Source organism: Salvelinus alpinus, chromosome 1, assembly GCF_045679555.1.
Source record: "Salvelinus alpinus chromosome 1, SLU_Salpinus.1, whole genome shotgun sequence".
NCBI lineage: Eukaryota > Metazoa > Chordata > Actinopteri > Salmoniformes > Salmonidae > Salvelinus > Salvelinus alpinus.
Window position 1 is genome coordinate 41,484,919 of NC_092086.1, and position 24,550 is coordinate 41,509,468.

General features: G+C 44.4%; 1 protein-coding gene across 2 annotated transcripts in view; it reads right to left on the reverse strand.

Annotated features, from left to right (window-relative positions):
• The window catches only part of LOC139532594 (microtubule-associated serine/threonine-protein kinase 1-like), a 64,099-nt gene extending 50,322 nt beyond the window's left edge, over positions 1–13,777 (reverse strand). For both annotated transcript variants that reach the window (XM_071330548.1, XM_071330455.1), the window contains exon 1: positions 12,922–13,777. In XM_071330548.1, coding sequence (XP_071186649.1) covers positions 12,922–12,960 — 39 coding nt within the window. In that variant the 5' untranslated portion in view covers positions 12,961–13,777. The remainder of the gene's footprint in view (positions 1–12,921) is intronic.
• Between the last annotated feature and the right edge of the window lie 10,773 nt (positions 13,778–24,550).

Here is a 24,550-nt window from a genome sequence, read left to right on the forward strand (position 1 = left end):
TTTCACTTCGGTAATTAAAGATGTGGAACTCAATTCACGCTGCGCCTTGGTCCGCTCATTTCCAAGTATCTGACAGAGTTTTGATCTGTCAGGGAAATAAAAGTGCTGAAAACATGTTGGCTCACTATTTAAAAGGAAGATGGCTATAGGATGAAAAATACAGGAGTTTTGGGACAGGTACAGACAACTATCTCTACCTACAATTATTTGTATTATTTTTTATTATTACAAATCAATACTTAATATCATCCAAAAATAATGTTTGCGATATGTAACTGTATCGATTTTTTCTCCATCCCTATAGGAAATAGACTGAATAATGTGTGTGATCCTCTTCATAAGGTTCTCCCTCTGGAACAACTAGAGAAACCCTCTCCACAGTGTGTGCTTGTCTAGTGGAATGTTTTTGTATCCCAGGGACAAACCTCCCACATAGCAGAATACGTTCAACACTCAGTTACCTTGAAGTGTCAAATGGAACACTCCACAGATTTAGTCTTACCCCAGAGAGAGCTGGTAAAAGCTATGAATGCTTGGGAGAGAAGGCAGTAGAACCTTGATTGAGGAGTGAATATGAAATAAATAATTTTGGATCAAAAGAGAAGTAACCTCACCATTGTAAGGTCAGATTCTCACATGAGTTTTACACCCAGCACAAGCCGAAGGTCATCGATAGTTGTTGGTGTATATTAAGCTCCTCCCATGGGTTTACGTGTTAATAGAAACAACTTCCTCTTTACAAGAACGACCGAATATTCAACCTATTGATTCCTCCTCACTCCTCCATTGGTCAGACTAATTGATCCTGAGCCATCAGAGCTCTGTACATTACTTGAAAGTGTGGATGGAGGGAAGACAGTGCAGAGAGAGACTAGCGATGGGGAAGGTGTATGAACATATCTCAGACACAACATCATAAAGCTATCTGGCTCGTACCCGTCATACTGCACATACCAGTGAATCACTTTATAATTGCCACTTTAAGAGCTGTGGCATAGATCCATATTGAGTCTATGCCTGTACTGAAATGCACTTTCAATAGATACTCTCCATTGCGCATACTTTTTCATCCAGGTCATGTAACCTCTCATAACATGATTATCTAGTTCGCTTTGACACACAAAGAGCGGAAATCTTTTTATGCTACAAGTGCAGACTAGTTAGAGTAAGAAAGAATGAAGAGAAAACCTTCTGAATATAGAGGTATTAAACCAAAGGAACAAAGCAGGATGCACTACGCCGACTACAGCATTTAATCAAAATGAGTCTGCTCGTTGTCTGATGTCCTCAATCGGTCCCTTTACTGCTGCGGCGTGTCTGAGGCATGTCTAGACAACAAAGAGAACAATGTGGTGCATCAAAGAGAATGCAACCTTCTATTTGTCTGGGAGGAAGGAATCATAACCATGGACAGGGCCCTACAGGTGTAGGATCTTAATTTGAGCCAGTTTTTTACTTCAGGAAAATTATCCAGCAGCAACAGGAAATGTGAATTATTATGTTGATTATAATTAATGGAAATGTTTGTCGGGGTTGATACATTTTAAGCAAGAGAAAATCAAGTCTGAAATTTCAAAATGTAAATTGCTGTCACGGATCCCTCCGGAACTTTCATCACGCACACCTGTCCCCTATTCCCACTGATTAGTATTTGTATATATGTGTCCTTTGGATTCCATTGGGGGGTCGGTTATTGTTCCCATGTCCGTTGGTGGTGTGAGTACCTATGCGTTGGTGCAGCGGTTATGCTGCGTGCTATATATATTGTGTATTATGGGTATTGTGTCGGTCAGTGAGGTTTACCATCGCTCTTTTGTTTGGGTACAGCCCAGTGTTTTTGTATACGTGTTTGTTTTGGGTGTATTAAAACCCCTATTGCGCCTGTCTCCAAAATCCTTTATACCAGCGTGACAATTGCAAACTTCAGAAGCCTTTTAAAACGTAAAATACATTACAAGTTTTAAATGTCCTGCATTGCAGGAATGAATCATCACCATAGACAGGGTCCTACCTTGGAGGAAGGAATCATCACCATGGACAGGGCCCTACCTTGGAGGAAGGAATCAGCACCATGGACAGGGCCCTACCTTGGAGGAAGGAATCAGCACCATGGACAGGGCCCTACCTTGGAGGAAGGAATCAGCACCATGGACAGGGCCCTACCTTGGAGGAAGGAATCAGCACCATGGACAGGGCCCTACTTTGGAGGAAGGAATCAGCACCATGGACAGGGCCCTACCTTGGAGGAAGGAATCAGCACCATGGACAGGGCCCTACCCTGGAGGAAGGAATCAGCACCATGGACAGGGCCCTACCTTGGAGGAAGGAATCATCACCATGGACAGGGCCCTACCTTGGAGGAAGGAATCAGCACCATGGACAGGGCCCTACCTTGGAGGAAAGAAACTGGACCATGGACCGGGGATACTTAGGAGGAGGTCACTCCACAGAGCCAACTCAGGAGTGTGATATGGAAGAGGGATATAGTGATAGTGATGATTCATTCCTGCAATGCAGGACATTTAAAACTTGTAATGTATTTTACGTTAGGTTAAAAAAAAAACACATGAGATCAGGAGAGGCTGCTTGAGAGCCAATGTATCCTATCAGCGCATATATGATGGAATAACATCTGGTCTGGAGAGTGGTCTGACAAAAGGTGCCTCCCCTCCTAACTATTCATTTGCTTTAGATTTGCATCAGAATGTCAGATAATGTACGTTAAAATGTCATGTTTTCTAATAAAAAAATATGCAGGTCACCCCCTCAAGCTGCCCTACAAACAACATGATTTTCATTGTTGAACCAATATTTTAATGCTCTCTCACTTTGTCAAGCCATATGGGGAGAAACTCATGACACACTGAAATCTAGACTTTATCAATGGCCAGCCATTGTGTCATTGACTTAGTCAATCCAGGAAGCTGAGACTAATGAAAGAGATTGTAATTGAGTTTCCGCTCTCTGAATGTTAAACACACTAAAAGCACAGCGACTGGCTGGCTGCTCTGAATCTGATGGATCTGGAGCGGAATGACGACAGATGGAGCTCTGTCACAACCGTACCGTTCCCACTGACTGATCACAGATTTGAAAGCAAAACAATTATGCTCTATATTTACCCCCTCTCTGTGACGAGGATGACTGCTCTTCCAGAAGGTTCTGCACTGTGGGTTGAGGAGTCTAAATGGTCCCTCTGAGTCGCAACCACATTGGGATGTTTGTGACAAAATGACAAAACATACGTCAAATGTCTATGAATATTCAAATAGACTGTATTGTCCTGTGATTGCTGTGGTTGGCAGCATTACAAATACAGTTCAGGTTCATGTTTATATTGCCTGATTGTAATGCTGTGTACAGTACAGTATACTATGCTGTGGCCCAGAGGGGAGGTTGAATTCTCAGTTATAAGTCACTGTTCCAACGGATGCACCACAATATACTTGTGTATTCAGCCCAGAGCAGAACGTGGTGCGCTGGTGACCGTTTCAACATGGGATGGTGCATCTCAAGGAGCTTTATCCTTTCAATAAGAAATTAAAAAATTAATAGAATACAAGTGATTGGGATGTACAGTGCATTCGAAAACTATTCAGACCCCTTGGCTTTTTCCACATTTTGTTACGTTACAGCCTTATTCTAAAATTTATTAAATTGTTTTTTCCCTCATCAATCTACACACAATACCCCATTATGACAAAGCAAAAACAGGTTTTTAGAAATGTATGCAAATGTCATAAAAAACGGAAATATCTAATTTACATAAGAATTCAGACCCTTTACTCAGTACTTTGTTGAAGCACCTTTGGCACCGATTACAGCCTCAAGTCCTCTTGATTATGACGCTACAAGCTTGGCACACCTGTATTTGGGGAGTTTCTCCCATTCTTCTCTGCAGATCCTCTCAAGCTCTGTCAGGTTGGATGGGGAGCGTCGCTGCACAGCTATTTTCAGGTCTCTCCAGAGATGTTCGATCGGGTTCACGTCCGGGCTCTGGCTGGGTCACCCAAGGACATTCAGAGACTTGTCCCGAAGCCACTCCTGCATTGTCTTGGCTGTTTGCTTAGGGTCGTTGTCCTGTTGGAAGGTGAACCTTCACCCCAGTCTGAGGTCCTGAGCGCTCTGGTGCAGGTTTTCATCAAGGATCTCTCTGTACTTTGCTCCGTTCATCTTTCCCTCGATCCTGACTAGTCTCCCAGTCCCTGCCGCTGAAAAACTTCCCCACAGCATGATGCAGCCACCACCCTGCTTCACCATAGGGATGGGGACAGGTTTGCACGACATGACGCATGGCATTCAGGCCAAAGAGTTCCAGCTTGGTTTCATCAGACCAGAGAATCTTGTTTCTCATGGTCTGAGAGTCTTTAGGTGCCTTTTGGCAAACTTCAAGAGGGCTGCCATGCCTTTCACTGAGGAGTGGCTTCTGTATGGTCACTCTACCATGAAAGCCTGATTGGGGGAGTACTGCAGAGATGGTTGTCCTTCTGGAAGGTTCTCCCATCTCCACAGAGGAACGCAGGAGCTCTGTCAGAGTGACCATCGGGTTCTTGGTCACCTCCCTGACCAAGGCCTTCTCCCCCGATTTCTCAGTTTGGCCGGGTGGCAAGCTCTAGGAAGTCTTGGTGGTTCCAAACTTCTTCCATTTAAGAATGATGGAGGCCACTGTGTTCTTGGGGACCTACAATGCTGCAGAAATGTTTTGGTACCCTTCGCCAGATCTGTGCCTCGACACAATCCTGTCTCGGAGCTCTACGCACAATTCCTTCGAACTCATGGCTTGATTTTTGCTCTGACATTCACTGTCATCTGTGGGACCTTATATATGCAGGTGTGTGCCTTTCCAAATCATGTCCAATCAATTGAATTTACCACAGCTCGACTGCAATCAAGTTGTAGAAACATCTCAAGGATGACCAATGGAAACAGGATGCACCTGAGTTCAATTTCGAGACTCATAGCAAAGGGTCTGAATACTTATGTAAATAAGGTATTTCTGTTTTTTTTAACATACATTTGCCAAAAAAAGTATAACTTTGGAACAAGTCTCTGAATGTCCTTGAGTGGCCCAGCCAGAGCCTGGACTTGAACCCGATCTAACATCTCTGGAGAGACCTGAAAATAGCTGTGCAGCAACGCTCTCCATCCAACCTGACAGAACACACCAAATACAGGTGTGCCAAGATTGTAGCGTCATACCCAAGAAAACTTTAGGTTGTAATCGCTGCCAGAGGTGATTCAACAAAGTACTGAGTAAAGGGTCTGAATACTTGTGTAAATATGATATTTCTGTTTTTCATTTTTAATGAATTAGCAACCATTTCTAAAAACCTGTTTTTGCTTTGAATTTGCAGACGTGTTGCTGTGCATTTTGTTGCTGTGCGTTTTGTTGCCAACTTTACTTTGCTAGCTTTGCTTTGCTAGCTGACAACTTTACGTTTTTTTTCTTTTTTTTAATTACCGTTTATATTTTTCGTTTTTCCATCACAACTTTTTTCCCTCATTCAACTTTTTCACTCCGGACGCTTTATCTGGACATGGTTCGTCAGCACCTTCAACAGCCGAAGCTAAGTAGTAACATGATGTCTTTTAATTGCATTCGCTGTACTCATAATATACAGGAGAATGATCGCCTTACGGCGAGGATAGCTGTGCTGCAAGCCCAGCTTCAGACGCAATCGTTAGGCAAGGGTAATTTCAGTGTAGGAAAGGAAGAAACAGCGTCTGTGCCACCAGTAAGTACAGATAGTAACGTTAGTATAAATCCCCCCGCACTGTCCCCGCAGCCGGACAATTTTCTCATGGCTTCTGGAGGGAAATGCTGTTGGAATGCTCAACCGGTGTCGCTCATTCAGCCAACAGAAACTTTCAACCGGTTTTCCCCATTGAGTAGCGAGTCGGAGTCTGAGGCCGAGTCTTCTCTTGTCTCTACTCCTCCCGTTACGGGGTCTGAGACGCCGAAGGCTCCCACCATTAGCTCTGACAAATTGAAAACCCTAGTCATTGGCGACTCCATTACCCGCAGTATTAGACTTAAAACGAATCACCCAGCGATCATACACTGTTTACCAGGGGGCAGGGCTACCGACGTTAAGGCTAATCTGAAGATGGTGCTGGCTAAAGCTAAAACTGGTGAGTGTAGAGAGTATAGAGATATTGTTATCCACGTCGGCACCAACGATGTTAGGATGAAACAGTCAGAGGTCACCAAGCACAACATAGCTTCTTCAGCCTGTAAATCAGCTAGAAAGATGTGTCGGCATCGAGTAATTGTCTCTGGCCCCCTTCCAGTTAGGGGGAGTGATGAGCTCTACAGCAGAGTCTCACAACTCAATCGCTGGTTGAAAACTGTTTTCTGCCCCTCCCAAAAGATAGAATTTGTAGATAATTGGCCCTCTTTCTGGGACTCACCCACAAACAGGACCAAGCCTGACCTGCTGAGGAGTGACAGACTCCATCCTAGCTGGAGGGGTGCTCTCATCTTATCTACTAACATAGATAGGGCTCTAACTCCTCTAGCTCCACAATGAAATAGGGTGCAGGCCAGGCAGCAGGCTGTTAGCCAACCTGCCAGCTTAGTGGAGTCTGCCAATAGCACAGTCAGTGTAGTCAGCTCAGCCATCCCCATTGAGACTGTGTCTGTGCCTCGACCTAGGTTGGGCAAAACTAAACATGGCGGTGTTCGCCTTAGCAATCTCACTAGGATAAAGACCTCCTCCATTCCTGCCATTATTGAAAAAGATCGTGATACCTCACATCTCAAAATAGGGTTACTTAATGTTAGATCCCTCACTTCAAAGGCAGTTATAGTCAATGAACTAATCACTGATCATAATCTTGATGTGATTGGCCTGACTGAAACATGGCTTAAGCCTGATGAATTTACTGTGTTAAATGAGGCCTCACCTCCTGGTTACACTAGTGACCATATCCCCCGTGCATCCCGCAAAGGCGGAGGTGTTGCTAACATTTACAATAGCAAATTTCAATTTACAAAAAAAAAATGACTTTTCGTCTTTTGAGCTTCTAGTCATGAAATCTATGCAGCCTACTCAATCACTTTTTATAGCTACTGTTTATAGGCCTCCTGGGCCATATACAGCGTTCCTCTCTGAGTTCCCTGAATTCCTATCAGACCTTGTAGTCATAGCAGATCATATTTTAATTTTTGGTGATTTTAATATTCATATGGAGAAGTCCACAGACCCACTCCAAAAGTCTTTCGGAGCCATCATCGACTCAGTGGGTTTTGTCCAACATGTCTCTGGACCTACTCACTGCCACAGTCATACTCTGGACCTAGTTTTGTCCCATGGAATAAATGTTGTAGATCTTAATGTTTTTCCTCATAATCCTGGACTGTCGGACCACCATTTTATTACGTTTGCAATCGCAACAAATAATCTGCTCAGACCCCAACCAAGGAGCATCAAAAGTCGTGCTATAAATTCTCAGACAACACAAAAATTCCTTGATGCCCTTCCAGACTCCTTCTGCCTACCCAAGGACGTCAGAGGACAAAAATCAGTTAACCACCTAACTGAGGAACTCAATTTAACCTTGCGCAATACCCTAGATGCAGTTGCACCCCTAAAAACGAAAAACATTTGTCATAAGAAACTAGCTCCCTGGTATACAGAAAATACCCGAGCTTTGAAGCAAGCTTCCAGAAAATTGGAACGGAAATGGCGCCACACCAAACTGGAAGTCTTCCGACTAGCTTGGAAAGACAGTACCGTGCAGTACCGAAGAGCCCTCACTGCTGCTCGATCATCCTACTTTTCCAACTTAATTGAGGAAAATAAGAACAATCCAAAATTTCTTTTTGATACTGTTGCAAAGCTAACTAAAAAGCAGCATTCCCCAAGAGAGGATGGCTTTCACTTCAGCAGTAATAAATTCATGAACTTCTTTGAGGAAAAAATCATGATCATTAGAAAGCAAATTACGGACTCCTCTTTAAATCTGCATATTCCTCCAGGGCTTAGCTGTCCTGGATCTGCACAGCTCTGCCAGGGCCTGGGATCGGGAAAGACACTTAAGTGTTTTAGTACTATATCTCTTGACACAATGATGAAAATAATCATGGCCTCTAAACCTTCAAGCTGCATACTGGATCCTATTCCTACTAAACTACTGAAAGAGCTGCTTCCTGTGCTTGGCCCTCCTATGTTGAACATAATAAACGGCTCTCTATCCACCGGATGTGTACCAAACTCACTAAAAGTGGCAGTAATAAAGCCTCTCTTGAAAAAGCCAAACCTTGACCCGGAAAATATAAAAAACTATCGGCCTATATCGAATCTTCCATTCCTCTCAAAAATTTTAGAAAAAGCTGTTGCGCAGCAACTCACTGCCTTCCTGAAGACAAACAATGTATACGAAATGCTTCAGTCTGGTTTTAGACCCCATCATAGCACTGAGACTGCACTTGTGAAGGTGGTAAATGACCTTTTAATGGCGTCAGACCGAGGCTCTGCATCTGTCCTCGTGCTACTAGACCTTAGTGCTGCCTTTGACACCATCGATCACCACATTCTTTTGGAGAGACTGGAAACCCAAATTGGTCTACACGGACAAGTTCTGGCCTGGTTTAGATCTTACCTGTCGGAAAGATATCAGTTTGTCTCTGTGAATGGTTTGTCCTCTGACAAATCAACTGTACATTTCGGTTCCGTTTTAGGACCACTATTGTTTTCACTATATATTTCACCTCTTGGGGATGTTATTCGAAAACATAATGTTAACTTTCACTGCTATGCGGATGACACACAGCTGTACATTTCAATGAAACATGGTGAAGCCCCAAAATGGCCCTCGCTAGAAGCCTGTGTTTCAGACATAAGGAAGTGGATGGCTGCAAACTTTCTACTTTTAAACTCGGACAAAACAGAGATGCTTGTTCTAGGTCCAAAGAAACAAAGAGATCTTCTGTTAAATCTGACAATTAATCTTGATGGTTGTAAAGTCGTCTCAAATAAAACTGTGAAGGACCTCGGCGTTACTCTTGACCCTGATCTCTCTTTTGACGAACATATCAAGACTGTTTCAAGGACAGCTTTTTTCCATCTACGTAACATTGCAAAAATCAGACATTTTCTGTCCAAAAATGATGCAGAAAAATTAATCCATGCATTTGTTACTTCTAGGTTAGACTACTGCAATGCTCTACTTTCCGGCTACCCGGATAAAGCACTAAATAAACTTCAGTTAGTGCTAAATACGGCTGCTAGAATCCTGACTAGAACCAAGAAATTTGATCATATTACTCCAGTGCTAGCTTCCCTACACTGGCTTCCTGTTAAGGCAAGGGCTGATTTCAAGGTTTTACTGTTAACCTATAAAGCGTTACATGGGCTTGCTCCTACCTATCTTTCCGAGTTGGTCCTGCCGTACATACCTATACGTACGCTACGGTCACAAGACGCAGGCCTCCTAATTGTCCCTAGAATTTCTAAGCAAACAGCGGGAGGCAGGGCTTTCTCCTATAGATCTCCATTTTTATGGAACGGTCTGCCTACCCATGTGAGAGACGCAGACTCGGTCTCAACCTTTAAGTCTTTACTGAAGACTTATCTCTTCAGTAGGTCATATGATTGAGTGTAGTCTGGCCCATGAGTGTGAAGGTGAACGGAAAGGCTCTGGAGCAACGAACCGCCCTTGCTGTCTCTGCCTGGCCGGTTCCCCTCTCTCCACTGGGATTCTCTGCCTCTAACCCTATTACAGGGGCTGAGTCACTGGCTTACTGGTGCTCTTTCATGCCGTCCCTGGGAGGGGTGCGTCACTTGAGTGGGTTGAGTTACTGACGTGATCTTCCTGTCTGGGTTGGCGCCCCCCCTTGGTTTGTGCTGTGGTGGAGATCTTTGTGGGCTATACTCGGCCTTGTCTCAGGATTGTAAGTTGGTGGTTGAAGATATCCCTCTAGTGGTGTGGGGGCTGTGCTTTGGCAAAGTGGGTGGGGTTATATCCTTCCTGTTTGGCCCTGTCCGGGGGTTTCTTCTGATGGGGCCACAGTGTCTCCTGACCCCTCCTGTCTCAGCCTCCAGTATTTATGCTGCAGTAGTTTATGTGTCGGGGGGCTAGGGTCAGTTGGTTATACCTGGAGTACTTCTCCTATCTTATCCAGTGTCCTGTGTGAAATTAAGTATGCTCTCTCTAATTCTCTCGTTCTCTCTTTCTTTCTCTCTCTCGGAGAACCTGAGCCCTAGGACCATACGTCACGGCAAACCGGGCATGATGACTCCTTGCTGTCCCCAGTCCGCCTGGCCTTGCTGCTATTCCAGTTTCAGCTGTTCTGCCTGCGGTTATGGAACCCCTACCTGTCCCAGACCTGCTGTTTTCAACTCTTAATGATCGGCTATGAAAAGCCAACTGATATTTGTTCCTGATTATTATTTGACCATGCTTGTCATTTATGAACATTTTGAAAATCTTGGCTCTCTCTAATTCTCTCCTTCTCTCTTTCTTTCTCTCTCTCGAAGGACCTGAGCCCTAGGACCATACGTCACGGCAAACCGGGCATGATGACTCCTTGCTGTCCCCAGTCCACCTGGCCTTGCTGCTATTCCAGTTTCAACTGTTCTGCCTGCGGTTATGGAACCGCCACCTGTCCCAGACCTGCTATTTTCAACTCTTAATGATCGGCTATGAAAAGCCAACTGAAAATTATTCATGATTATTATTTGACCATGCTTGTCACTTATGAACATTTTGAACATCTTGGCATAGTTCTGTTATAATCTCCACCCGGCACAGCCAGAAGAGGACTGGCCACCCCTCATAGCCTGGTTCCTCTCTAGGTTTCTTACTAGGTTTTGGCCTTTCTAGGGAGTTTTTCCTAGCCACCGTGCTTCTACACCTGCATTGCTTGCTGTTTGGGGTTTTAGGCTGGGTTTCTGTACAGCACTTCGAGATATTAGCTGATGTACGAAGGGCTATATAAAATAAACTTGATTTGATTTGATTTGAATATGGTGCTACTTTAATTATCTTCCCCCAGACCACTTCCTGGCAGTAATCTCTGTGAAGCTCTCTGATAATGAGATGGGCTGGCTAAGACACCAGTCAGTCATGAGGATCAGACAGAGGCAGGCAGAGAGTAATGCTGCTGCCAGACCCTGCCATGAGATAGGAGAAACAGCAGCACTATAAATGGTCGTCTGACGTCATGCCCTTCAGCTCCTCCTGTCTGAGCCGGAGGAGAAAGGGCTCCGGCTGTAATGAAACAGTACTGGCTGGACTCCCTGCCCACAGCTACACCACCGCTGGCCCCATCATTTCGTGGACACATGAAGGACAATGGTGAGAAAGTGAGTCTGGGGGGCTGATCAGAACCTAGACAGGGACCTACTCATCACCTCAGTCAGTGTCAGTGATTGGCTTACCGTCCCATGTCTGACAGATGGAGAGGGGCTGGGGAGGAGGGTCATACTGTAGTATGGAAGTGTCATGTCATCCCCACTGGCTGGCACACAATCCTCAATACCCCACACATTATTCAGATCGGTCCTTCCCCTGTATGCTACTGTACATACTGTACATGTATATACGTGTGTGTGTGTGTGTGTGTGTGTGTGTGTGTGTGTGTGTGTGTGTGTGTGTGTGTGTGTGTGTGTGTGTGTGTGTGTGTGTGTGTGTGTGTGGAGGCTGGAGGGATAGTGTCTGGAGCAGATACAAAGATGTTTGTTTCATGTTAGTCATGTTGAAGCAGTGCATTATGGGGCTGACCTTTGACCTGCTCTCTGTGGGAGTGGGGTGTGTCACCATATGGCGCAGAGAGATGAGCGATGCGCCAGAAGGGGGATTTTAAACAGACACTAACGGTTGTGAGAGTGGCTGGGATGATGGGACTCCAGGGAGATGAGCTGTTGGATGAATCTGAAGGATGGTCATCCAGACACTATTCATCCTCATAAACACACAGAGAGAAGCACACTGGCATACACACACATCTTCCTTATGCACATTCATGACTCATGCTTGTTGTTGAGACATGTAGATGTTTATAGTTGTCACGCAATGTCACTAGTTTGCTTTGCCTTATGTTTTAGTTCACACACACATCCACTGTTTGTTTGCTGTTGTGTTTGTGCTGTTGCCAGTGTCTTCTGTCTGTGTTGTCCATTTAGTCTTACATTGCCATTTGCCTCTTGCCAGGCCATCATTGTAATTAAGGATTTGTTCTTAATTGAATTGCCTGGTAAAATAAAGGTAAAATAAAATACTGTGAAGTCAAGCATATGTGCACCGACACAGACCCCCCCACACATGATGGAATTGAGAGTGTTGACAATGGCATGAGGTGGATTTTCCCAGCACAATAAAGAAACGGAGTAATGGTCAACCCCAGTCTCTCCATCTCCAGCTCTCTATCCTCCCTCCTCTTCATCACTATACTGCCCAGCCCTAATGAGGCCCTAAGGCACTCTGCCTGCCTGCCTGCCTGGCTGACCGCTCAGCTCAGTTCACTTGACTGAATCACGCTCCAAGGGGGAGGGGTGACCCGTACTTAACCAGGCTACTTCATAATGGATGAACACGTAGGCTCCAGTAATATGAACATGTCATATCAATATGCATGGCGGTACATTTTCATTATGGAGATATTACCTTGAATGGCATTATAGACATAGAGTCGCCAAGTATCTTATGAATATGACCTCTGCTGAGATACATTAAATCAAGATTTCTGCAGCTGAGCATATGAAGTCATAAATGAATAACACAGTTGTTATAACACATGCTCTAAAAAGGATGTTGTGTGTGGGGAGTTGGTTATTAACGTATTAGCCTAAAAATTGTATTGAACATAATCTCAACTCAATGGCACATTCTGTACGATTTCTATTGACATGAGTGTGCCTACATGGAAATAACTGTCAAATGAGAGATACTATCAAACACATTACACCCGAACCTCACCTGCAGCCTCCGACGCCGAATTATCCCCGAGTCATCCATTGTGTAATAAGGCGCAGTCGGATGGGGAATTCCCAAAACAGCCCCCTGACCCTTCACTTGTTTCGGTTTCGACCCAAACAACTCTGCGGCATCCACTGGCGTCCGGTTCTCACTCAAACAACACAGCCGAGACGGCGGCGTTGCTCGCTTTGAGCCGAAGCGCACAGTGCGCGTGTAGTGTCACGTTGAGGAACCGCTTGAAAACCACCAAATGCCAGGATGTCCCGTAGCATCTGAAACGAGCAGGGTCTTCGTGCTTTTACGTCTCTAAAATAAAGTTATTCCGTTGTAGCCTATAGATTAATTAAATGATTAAGTCAATGACTCATAAATCGCCATGTTGATAGTCGACTGTCACCTTCACTTCTTCCGGTTGTTTTTAGAACATCTTTGTGCACCACCAACATTTCTTTAGAAACTTCACTTGCAATATAGTCTAATGCACCAGTTCTTTGGCGGTGTCTAAAATAAGTTACACCTACAGCATTAAATGATCACAATATACCAGAATGTTCATTTCGCGGTTGATGCTGCTTGAACAACGGTGCGAGACGTGCAAAGATGCTTCCTCGAGCTCAGTTAGTCCCGTTGACATTGCCGCTGATTCGCCCAGGAATCCATCCACTTCTTTGGACTCCCAAGGCAATAACAGTCCATGACATAACAAAACACATCGTCTTTCCGCTCAACCTTTAAAAATTCGAGAGAATGTTCTTCTCCCTGGCTGCATATCGCGGTCCATTCATTATTCCACCTTCACTTCCTTTGATAACGGACGACAATAGCGCGATATCTGTAACCCTTCCGTGCATGGGATTCCCTCACGCCCCTCCTCCACGCGCAATCCGCAACCGGGCCAGTGTGATGAATTTAACATCCCTCTCCTCTCGCCACAGGTAAATGGGGGGGATAAGAAGGATAATATGGGGTGAACTACTTCATTGTTGGGCAACGATGAGAACCGCATGCGTGTGATCGGCCATACTGGTCATTCAGGACCATGGACAGGGCCACGTAGCCTACGAATGAGTGCCTTAGCTTTTAGATAGTTTTACTGCGAGCCATTGCATTGTCATATATATTTTTTTTTACCAGCATTACAATCAAAATGTTGTACATTGTATACGATATACAGTACCACTCAAAAGTTTGGACACACCCACTCATTCAAGGGTTTTTCTTTATTTTTACTATTTTCTACATTGTAGAATAATAGAGAAAACATTGAAACTATGAAATAACATATATGGAATCATGTAGTAACCAAAAAAGTGTTAAACAAAACAAAATATATTTGATATTTGAGATTTTTCAAAGTAGCCACCCTTTGCCTTGATGACAGCTTTGCACACTCTTGGCATTCTCTCAACTAGCTTCACCTGGAATGCTTTTTCAACAGTCTTGAAGGAGTTCCCACATATGCTGAGCACTTGTTGACTGTTTTTCCTTCACTCTGCGGTCCAACTCATTCCAAATCATCTCAATTGGGTTGAGGTCGGGTGATTGTGGAGGCCAGGTCATCTGATGCAGCATTACATCACTGTCCTTCTTGGTAAAATAGCCCTTACACAGCCTGGAGGTGTGTTGGGTCATTGTCCTGTTGAAAAATAAATGATAGTCCCACTAAGCACAAACCAGATGGGATGGCGTATTGCTGCAGAATGCTGTGGTAGCCATGTTGGTTAAGTGTGCCTTGAATTCTAAATAAGTCACAGTGTCACCAGCAAAGCACACCCACACCATCACACCTCCTCCTCCATGGTTCACGTTGGGAACCACACATGCAGAGATCATCTGTTCACCTACTCTGTGTCTCACAAAGACACAGCGGTTAGAACCAAAAATCTCAAATTTGGACACATCAGACCAAAGTACAGGTTTCCACCTGTCTAATGTCCAATGCTTGTGTTTCTTGGTCCAAGCAAGTATCTTCTTATTATTGGTGTCCTTTAGTAGTGGTTTCTTTGCAGCAATTCGACCATAAAGGCCTGATTCACGCAGTCTCCTCTGAACAGTTGACGTTGAGATGTGCCTGTTACTTGAACTCTGTGAAGCATTTATTTTGACTGCAATTTCTGAGGTTGGTAACTAATGAACTAATCCTCTGCAGCAGAGGTAACTTTGGGTCTCCTTCCTGTGGCGGTCTTCATTAGAGCCAGTTTCATAATAGCACTTGATGGTTTTTGCGACTGTACGTGAAGAAACTTTCAAAGTTCTTAAAATTTTCCCGATTGACTGACTGTCATGTCTTTTTGCTTATTTGAGCTGTTCTTGCCATAATATGGACTTGGTCTTTTACCAAATAGGTTTATCTTCTGTATACCACTCCTACGCATTAAGAAGGAACGAAATTCCACAAATGAACTTTTAACAAGGCACACCTGTGTATATAAATGCATTCCAGGTGACTACCTCATGAAGCTGGGAGTGTGCAAAGCTGTCATCAAGGCAAAGAGTGGAGAAGAATTTCAAATATAAAATATATTTTAGGTTACTACATGATTCCATATGTGTTATTTCATAGTTTTGATGTCTTCACTATTATTCTACAATGTAGAAAATAGTAAAAAATAAAGAAAAACCCTGGAAAGAGTAGGAGTGTCCAAATGTTTGAGTGGTACTGTATATATTTATCCTTTTGCAATATCTGTTCATGGTGTATGTTGGTCTCAAAGCTAACATCAGGAGACCATGCAAATGGAATCCAGTAAGTCTACTGACCTGCTGTTTGATCAAGCAGGGATCATCTTTATCATGCATGGCATACCCAGGATTTAACCCCCCTTGGGATGACTGATCATTCCTGGCCCATATCCAATATCTTTAGGTCCTGGTTATTAATAGGTCTATGTGGGGTGGCAGCATAGCCTAGTGGTAAGAGCGTTAGTCTAGTAACTGAAATGCTGCAAGTTCAAACCCCCGAGCTGACAAGATACAAATCTGTTGTTCTGCCCCTGAACAAGGCAGTTAACCCACTGTTCCTAGGCTGTCATTGAAAATAAGAATTTGTTATTAACTGACTTGCCTAGTTAAATAAAATATGCATCAAACATTTGTCATTCACTTTTTGCATAATACATGAGCATGAGGGCTGGGAGCTGAAACTTTTGAATGTCTCTCCATCAGAAAAATGCTTGAGTGGAGAGAATGTTTTACCCGTGGTTTGGTGCCCTCAACATTTGTGAACAAACTGAAACAGACAGTCAGACAGTGCATGACCTGAGTGAAAAGAAGGAGCACAAACAATGGCCAATGTTTACCCTTGGACAGTTGGCCATTGGATAGATCTACTATAATGAGTTCCTCTCATCATATTTGTTTTTCTGGGATGATGATGAGGGACAGATGGGTTGCCCTTTGGTAGAGAGAGGTTGCGTAATGCTTTGCGATCAAGGATTAGGACTTTCACGCTGTTTTTATGTAACATATGGTCAGTCCGAGTGTATGGCCCACGCAACGATGACCTCACCCTCAGCCCAAACATAGCCAGCCCACAGAGCAACACTGCACCACACACACACACACACACACACACACACACACACACACACACACACACACACACACACACACACACACACACACACACACACACACACACACACACACACACACACACACACACACACACACACACACACACACACAGTCCAGCTCGACCATCCCGTCCAAACAAATATACTGTAACCAATTTAAATGTATTCAACAGATTACTTCTCCACATAGAATTGTGATGCCACTTGAATTAGTACATTGTGCTCATAATGCAAAATCATGGAGAAAAGCTGTGGTAAGCAGGCTTTGATTCATTTGATTAAATAGCAACCATCAGGGCTTTCTGGCTGGCTGGTACGCTTTCCTAATGCTGATGGCTGCTCTTTATGTTCCAATTCTATCCAGCCAACATCCACCTCACAGAGACAAACACTCACAACACAATCAGGAAGCCATTAGAGTCCCTCACCCAAACCCTGTAGCACCTCATCCACTCCACTCAGTGAAATCCTCAGGCATCTCTACTGCTGTGGTGCCTTTAGACATACTGCAGGCACTGTATTGATTTTTGCTCCTTGTTGCTTTAACTCATCTGACTGATAGACCCTGCAAGATGCCCTGCATGGCAGGTAAAAGCCTGGTGGGCATACAGTACATTCGGAAAGTATTCAGACCCCTTGACTTTTTCCACATTTTGTAACATTACAGCATTATTCTAAAATTGATTAAATACAAATTTTACTTAATCAATCTACACACAATACCCCATAATGACAAAAACAGGTTTTTAGAAAAACAGAAATACCTTATTTACATAAGTATTCAGACCCTTTGCTATGAGACTCGAAATTGAGATCAGGTGCATCCTATTTCCATTGATCATCCTTGAGATGTTTCTACAACTTGATTGGAGTTCACCTGTGGTAAATTCAATTGATTGGACACGATTTGGAATGGCACACACCTGTCTATATAAGGTCCCTCAGTTGACAGTGCATGTCAGAGTAAAAACCAAGCCATGAGGTCAAAGGAATTGTCTGTAGCTCCGAGACAGGATTGTGTCGAGGCACAGATCTGGAGAAGGGTACCAACAAATTTTGACAGTACTGAAGGGCCCAAGAACACAGTGGCCTCCATCATTCTTAAATGGAAGAAGTTTGGAACCACCAAGACTCTTCCTAGAGCTGGCCGTCTGGTCAAACTGAGCTATCGGGGAGAAGGGCCTTGGTCAGGGAGGTGACCAAGAACCCGATGGTCAATCTGATAGAGCTCCATACTTCCTCTGTGGAGATGGGAGAACCTTCCAGAAGGACAACCATCTCTGCAGCACTGCACCAATCAGGCTTTTATGGCAGAGTGAGCAGACGGAAGCCACTCAGCAGTAAAAGGCACATGGCAGCCCGCTTGGAATTTGTCAAAAGGCACCTAAAGACATTCAGACCATGAGAAACAAGATTCAATGGTCTGATGAAACCAAGATTGAACTCTTTGTGTCACGAATCCCGCTTCCTGAGTCTGTGTTTGCCTGTGTTTCTGTCCTGGAGTGTGTTTCCGGTGTCCTGGAACGCACCCTGTCTGGTTGCCGGGCGAATTAGCTTGTTGGGAGATCGATGTTCACCCGCACCTGTATCCCATCAGTAATCTGCACACCTGTCCTGATCATCACCTCTCCCCTTCAAAAGCTCTGACCTGACATCCATTCCCTGCCGGATCGTTAGCCAAGAACAGTATGTTGTGCCCACGAACCAGCCTCCAGTTTATAGAGTTTGTTTTGTTTTATTGTTTTGTACGTCTTGCTTGACTTTAACTTACCGCCGTTTGTTTTGTTTACAGCCATTCACCCGGAACCCATACCCCATCCCTGTCTGCTCGTCGCCAGTGTGTTGTTATCCATTGGATCTGCCTATCCACTCCCATCAACCCACCTCCGCTGTCCGCTCCTCCACCCGGAACTATCTACCTCCACGTTCTCATTGATTAATAAATACTCACCATCTTTTTACTCACCTTGTCCTGGTCTGCTTCTGGGTCCAATTCTGGTAAACCCTGACACTTTGGCCTGAATGCCAAGTGTCACTTCTGGAGGAAACCTGGCACCATCCCTACGGTGAAGCATGGTGGTGGCAGCATCATGCTGTTGGGATGTTTTTCAGAGGCAGGGACTGGGAGACTAGTCAGGATCGAGGGAAGGATGAATAGAGCAAAGTACAGAGAGATCCTTGATGAAAATTTGCTCCAGAGCGCTCAGGACCTCAGACTGGGGTGAAGGTTCACCTTCCAACAGGAAAATGACCCTAAACACACAGCCAAGGCAATGCAGGAGTGGCTTCGTTGACAAGTCTCTGAATGTCCTTGAGTGGCCCAGCCAGAGCCCGGACTTGAACCCAATCGAGCATCTCTGGAGAGACCTGAAAATAGCTGTGCAGCGACGCTCCCCATCCAACCTGACAGAGCTTGAGAGGATCTGCAGAGAAGAATGGGAGAAACTCCCCAAATACAAGCTTGTAGCGTCCTACCAAAGAAGACTTGAGGCTGTAATCGCTGCCAAAGGTGCTTCAAAAAAGTACTGAGTAAAGGGTCTGAATTCTTATGTAAATTAGATATTTCTGTTTTTATTTTTTTTTAATACATTTGCAAACATTTCTAACAACTTGTTTTTGCTTTGTCATTGTGTGTAGATTGATGAGGGAAAAATACTATAAGTCTGTTTCTGAATGCACTGTATTAAAAAAAACATTTGTATTCCTTTGGATTTTTCTATTCCTTCTGTGCGAAGGTTAGCGCTGAACTAGACCCCACATGGTCAGCAGAGGAGAGGGTTTATTTTCAGGGGTAAGGAGTCCAGGTACAGTAAATGTTCTGATCACTGTCATTCCCTCTCCTCGGGTCATCCTCAGCACCTACTATTCACACTCCACAGTGCATCCAAAAAACCCTTCTTCTCCTGCAAGTACGTTTTATATAAAAGCCCTTTTAAAAGTGTATCTGAATGTGGTGGCAGGATGGCAAAATGGCATAAATGTTTCATTGAGATTGGATGGAGACCAGAGGTTTTTACTAAAGAACAATTCTGGGAAAGCATACAGACTGTGTAGATTATCAAGGGATTTTTACGCCCTCATGCCCGCGAGCAAGAGGCACTGACTACAAAACACATGGGGTGGTGGTTGATTATGTCAGGGGTGAGGAGAGGCAACCTCAGCCTGAGGTGATGTAACAAACTGAAGCAGTGTTCATCCTAAGACACCTGTCATGTCATACACAGACACATATACGCGCCACATATACACACACATATACACACACACACCGATAGGGGAGCACAGATGGAAAATAAGAGATGCATTCCTTTCCCCCTCTCACTCAGCCAGAAGACAAACCAACCATTACCAAAGACAACCGTAAAGCTGTCACTCAGTGCTCCAGAGTGCTCTCTTCTTGGTGTTCTGAGTGTTACTGTAACAGATAGTTTCATTTTAAGTGTGTATGTGTGTGAGGTGACATAGCCCTGCTAAGTGTGTATGTGTGTGCATGAGAAAAAATCTCTAGCTTTTCTAAATGTCTGTTTTCATTGTTACAACGTTAACCATAATGTTTCCCTCTCCCACTCGCCATAGTAAAGAAGTGGGTCACAGTTTCCACACACACACACACACACACACACACACACACACACACACACACACACACACACACACACACACACACACACACACACACACACACACACACACACACACACACACACACACACACACACACACACACACACACACACACACACAGACCGCCTGCGTGGATAGAATCCCCAGAGGATCATCATTAAGAGGGAACAGACGTGGCTCTGGACCTCAGAGAACACATTCAGCCACACAGGGGGCTTGTTACAATGCCAAGGCATGAGGAGTGTAAACATCACATAAACGAGGGGATGAGAGGGAGGAGGATAGACAGAGATAAAAACACAACTGATGTTGTCAGTTATTTTTCCCTCTTCCTCTCTGAACCATCCATTGACATTCCCATAGGAACATCAGTTTCCTTGTTTCTCTTTTCCTTGCCTTTCGTCAACCACTGTAACCTTAGACCAGACTGTTCTATACTCAATCTGATTATTCCTAATGAGTAGTTTCATTTTGTTACATTTTGAAGAGGTGGTGCTATAGTTCATACCACAGCCGCTGTGGAGGGCCATGAGTCAGGTAAATAAGACCAGGTTCACTGTAATAAAACCCAACTGTGCCACTGCCACCAAGTGGTGACATGTGACAGTGCAGAAAAGTTGCCGCACCTATTTGAACAGCACTGAGTGGACCCATGCTGGACTTCTCCGAGTGAGAAGTGACTGACAATATATTTTACATAGGAAATCCATGAGGCAATAAAAGGATCAGGTAGTTTAATGTAAACCAGTCTTCAGGCAGTCTTTCAATTATTGTTCATGGTGGTACAGTCAGATCTGGATTGGCCTGCTTTGTATTATGCAAATGCAGATGGCACTGCCCCATCATAGAGTCACTAACAAATCAAAGACACAGTGTTAGACATCACAGCAAACAGTATCCTATCTATTCTCTGTCTGTCTGTCTGTCTGTCTGTCTGTCTGTCTGTCTGTCTGTCTGTCTGTCTCTGTCTGTCTGTCTGTCTGTCTGTCTGTCTGTCTGTCTGTCTGTCTGTCTGTCTGTCTGTCTGTCTGTCTGTCTGTCTGTCTGTCTGTCTGTCTGTCTGTCTGTCTCGCTCTCTCTCTCTCTCTCTCTCTCTCTCTCTCTCTCTCTCTCTCTCTCTCTCTCTCTCTCTCTCTCTCTCTCTCTCTCTCTCTCTCTCTCTCTCTCTCTCTCTCTCTCTCTCTCTCTCTCTCTCTCTCTCTCTCTCTCTCTCTCTCTCTCTCTCTCTCTCTCTCTCTCTCTCTCTCTCAATTCAATTCAATTCAATTCAATTCAAGGGGCTTTATTGGCATGGGAAACATGTGTTAACATTGCCAAAGCAAGTGAGGTAGGTAATATACAAAAGTCAAATAAACAATAAAAATGAACAGTAAACATTACACATACAGAAGTTTCAAAACAATAAAGACATTACAAATGTCATATTATATATATGCAGTGTTGTAACAATGTACAAATGGTTAAAGCACACAAGTTAAAATAAATAAACATAAATATGGGTTGTATTTACAGTGGTGTTTGTTCTTCACTGGTTGCCCTTTTCTTGTGGCAACAGGTCACAAATCTTGCTGCTGTGATGGCACACTGTGGAATTTCACCCAGTAGATATGGGAGTTTATCAAAATTTGATTTGTTTTCGAATTCTTTGTGGATCTGTGTAATCTGAGGGAAATATGTCTCTCTAATATGGTCATACATTGGGCAGGAGGTTAGGAAGTGCAGCTCAGTTTCCACCTCATTTTGTGGGCAGTGTGCACATAGCCTGTCTTCTCTTGAGAGCCATGTCTGCCTACGGCGGCCTTTCTCAATAGCAAGGCTATGCTCACTGAGTCTGTACATAGTCAAAGCTTTCCTTAAGTTTGGGTCAGTCACAGTGGTCAGGTATTCTGCCACTGTGTACTCTCTGTTTAGGGCCAAATAGCATTCTAGTTTGCTCTGTTTTTTTGTTAATTCTTTCCAATGTGTCAAGTAATTATCTTTTTGTTTTCTCATGATTTGGTTGGGTCTAATTGTGCTGTTGTCCTGGGGCTCTGTGGGGTGTGTTTGTGTTTGTGAACAGAGCCCTAGGACCAGCTTGCTTAGGGGACTCTTCTCCAGGTTCATCTCTCTGTAGGTGATGGCTTTGTTATGGAAGGTTTGGGAATCGCTTCCTTTTAGGTGGTTGTAGAATTTAACGGCTCTTTTCTGGATTTTGATAATTAGTGGGTATCGGCCTAATTCTGCTCTGCATGCATTATTTGGTGTTCTACGTTGTACACGGAGGATATTTTTGCAGAATTCTGCATGCAGAGTCTCAATTTGGTGTTTGTCCCATTTTGTGAAATCTTGGTTGGTGAGCGGACCCCAGACCTCACAACCATAAAGGGCAATGGGCTCTATGACTGATTCAAGTATTTTTAGCCAGATCCTAATTGGTATGTTGAAATTTATGTTCCTTTTGATGGCATAGAAGGCCCTTCTTGCCTTGTCTCTCAGATCGTTCACAGCTTTGTGGAAGTTACCTGTGGTGCTGATGTTTAGGCCGAGGTATGTATAGTTTTTTGTGTGCTCTAGGGCAACGGTGTCTAGGTCTGTCTGTCTGTCTGTCTGTCTGTCTGTCTGTCTGTCTGTCTGTCTGTCTGTCTGTCTGTCTGTCTGTCTGTCTGTCTGTCTGTCTGTCTGTCTGTCTGTCTGTCTGTCTGTCTGTCTGTCTGTCTGTCTGTCTGTCTGTCTGTCTGTCTGTCTGTCTGTCTGTCTGTCTGTCTGTCTGTCTGTCTGTCTGTCTGTCTGTCTGTCTGTCTGTGTGTCTGTCTGTCTGTCTGTCTGTCTGTCTGTCTGTCTGTCTGTCTGTCTGTCTGTCTGTCTGTCTGTCTGTCTGTCTGTCTGTCTGTCTGTCTGTCTGTCTGTCTGTCTGTCTGTCTGTCTGTCTGTCTGTCTGTCTGTCTGTCTGTCTGTCTGTCTGTCTGTCTGTCTGTCTGTCTGTCTCTCTCTCTCTCTCTCTCTCTCTCTCTCTCTCTCTCTCTCTCTCTCTCTCTCTCTCTCTCTCTCTCTCTCTCTCTCTCTCTCTCTCTCTCTCTCTCTCTCTCTCTCTCTCTCTCTCTCTCTCTCTCTCTCTCTCTCTCTCTCTCTCTCTCTCTCTCTCTCTCTCTCTCTCTCTCTCTCTCTCTCTCTCTCTCTCTCTCTCTCTCTCTCTCTCTCTCTCTCTCTCTCTCTCTCTCTCTCTCTCTCTCTCTCTCTCTCTCTCTCTCTCTCTCTCTCTCTCTCTCTCTCTCTCTCTCTCTCTCTCTCTCTCTCTCTCTCTCTCTCTCTGACGCACATGCCCCCCCACCCAAGCATTAACAAGATGATGTCATTACTAGATGATGACAGAAGGCATGGTGGGTAATCCGTGTAGTCAGCGTGTCTGTGTCTGAGTCAGGAGGTGAGTCCCCTCTGCTAAACCAATGGATGAGCCCAGCAGGATGCCATTAAGCTCTGATCAGCACCACAGTCATCACCCACTGTTAGGGACAGCCACTCTAAGATGATTGGTCAAACACACACACACACACACACACACACACACACACACACACACACACACACACACACACACACACACACACACACACACACACACACACACACACACACACACACACACACACACACACACACACACACACACACACACACACACACACACACACACACATCTCAAATGGCTCACAACCAACCAGCCAGGGACTGAGGAGGGAACAGCCTAGTCTAATGACCAAGGCATGGCTCCTTTCTTTTGGGTAGCTAGATATTCTCCTAGATCAGAATCTTTTTACTGTAACTGAGAGAACAGCAGACGGTAACCGTAAACCCATATGTGCTAGATAACTGTATTAGAGATCCAGGTAAATTAGTCCATGTTCCTGACTGACAGGGGATTTCAAGGCAGGATTTGCCCTGGTCACGTTGGGGTCTTACAATCTTCTTTTTTTTACTCAATGGGACTTTCTGGTAAAAAAAATAAGTGAAACAACTTTACTTATGAGAGAGTTTTGCTGTCACTCTTTTAAGCCAACTTCTAAAGAGAAACTCCTTTTCATGTATAACTCATAGTTGCTTAGCTCAGGCAGAAGGCACTACTCAATATACCAGAGATAAAAGGCAACAACAAAGACAGACACAGCAAACGTCATTGGAGGAAAGTGTTTTCAGAGAGCAAACTGAGATAGATTAAAGTCTTAGTGCAGTCTTTGTGTGTGAGTGTGTGTGTGTGTGTGTGTGTGTGTATGTGTGTGTGTGTGTGTGTGTGTGTGTGTGTGTGTGTGTGTGTGTGTGTGTGTGTGTGTGTGTGTGTGTGTGTGTGTGTGTGTGTGTGTGTGTGTGTGTGTGTGTGTGTGTGTGTGTGTGTGTGTGTGTGTGTGTGTGTGTGTGTGTGAGTGTGTGTGTGTGTGTCACTGTGGAGTAGAAAACAA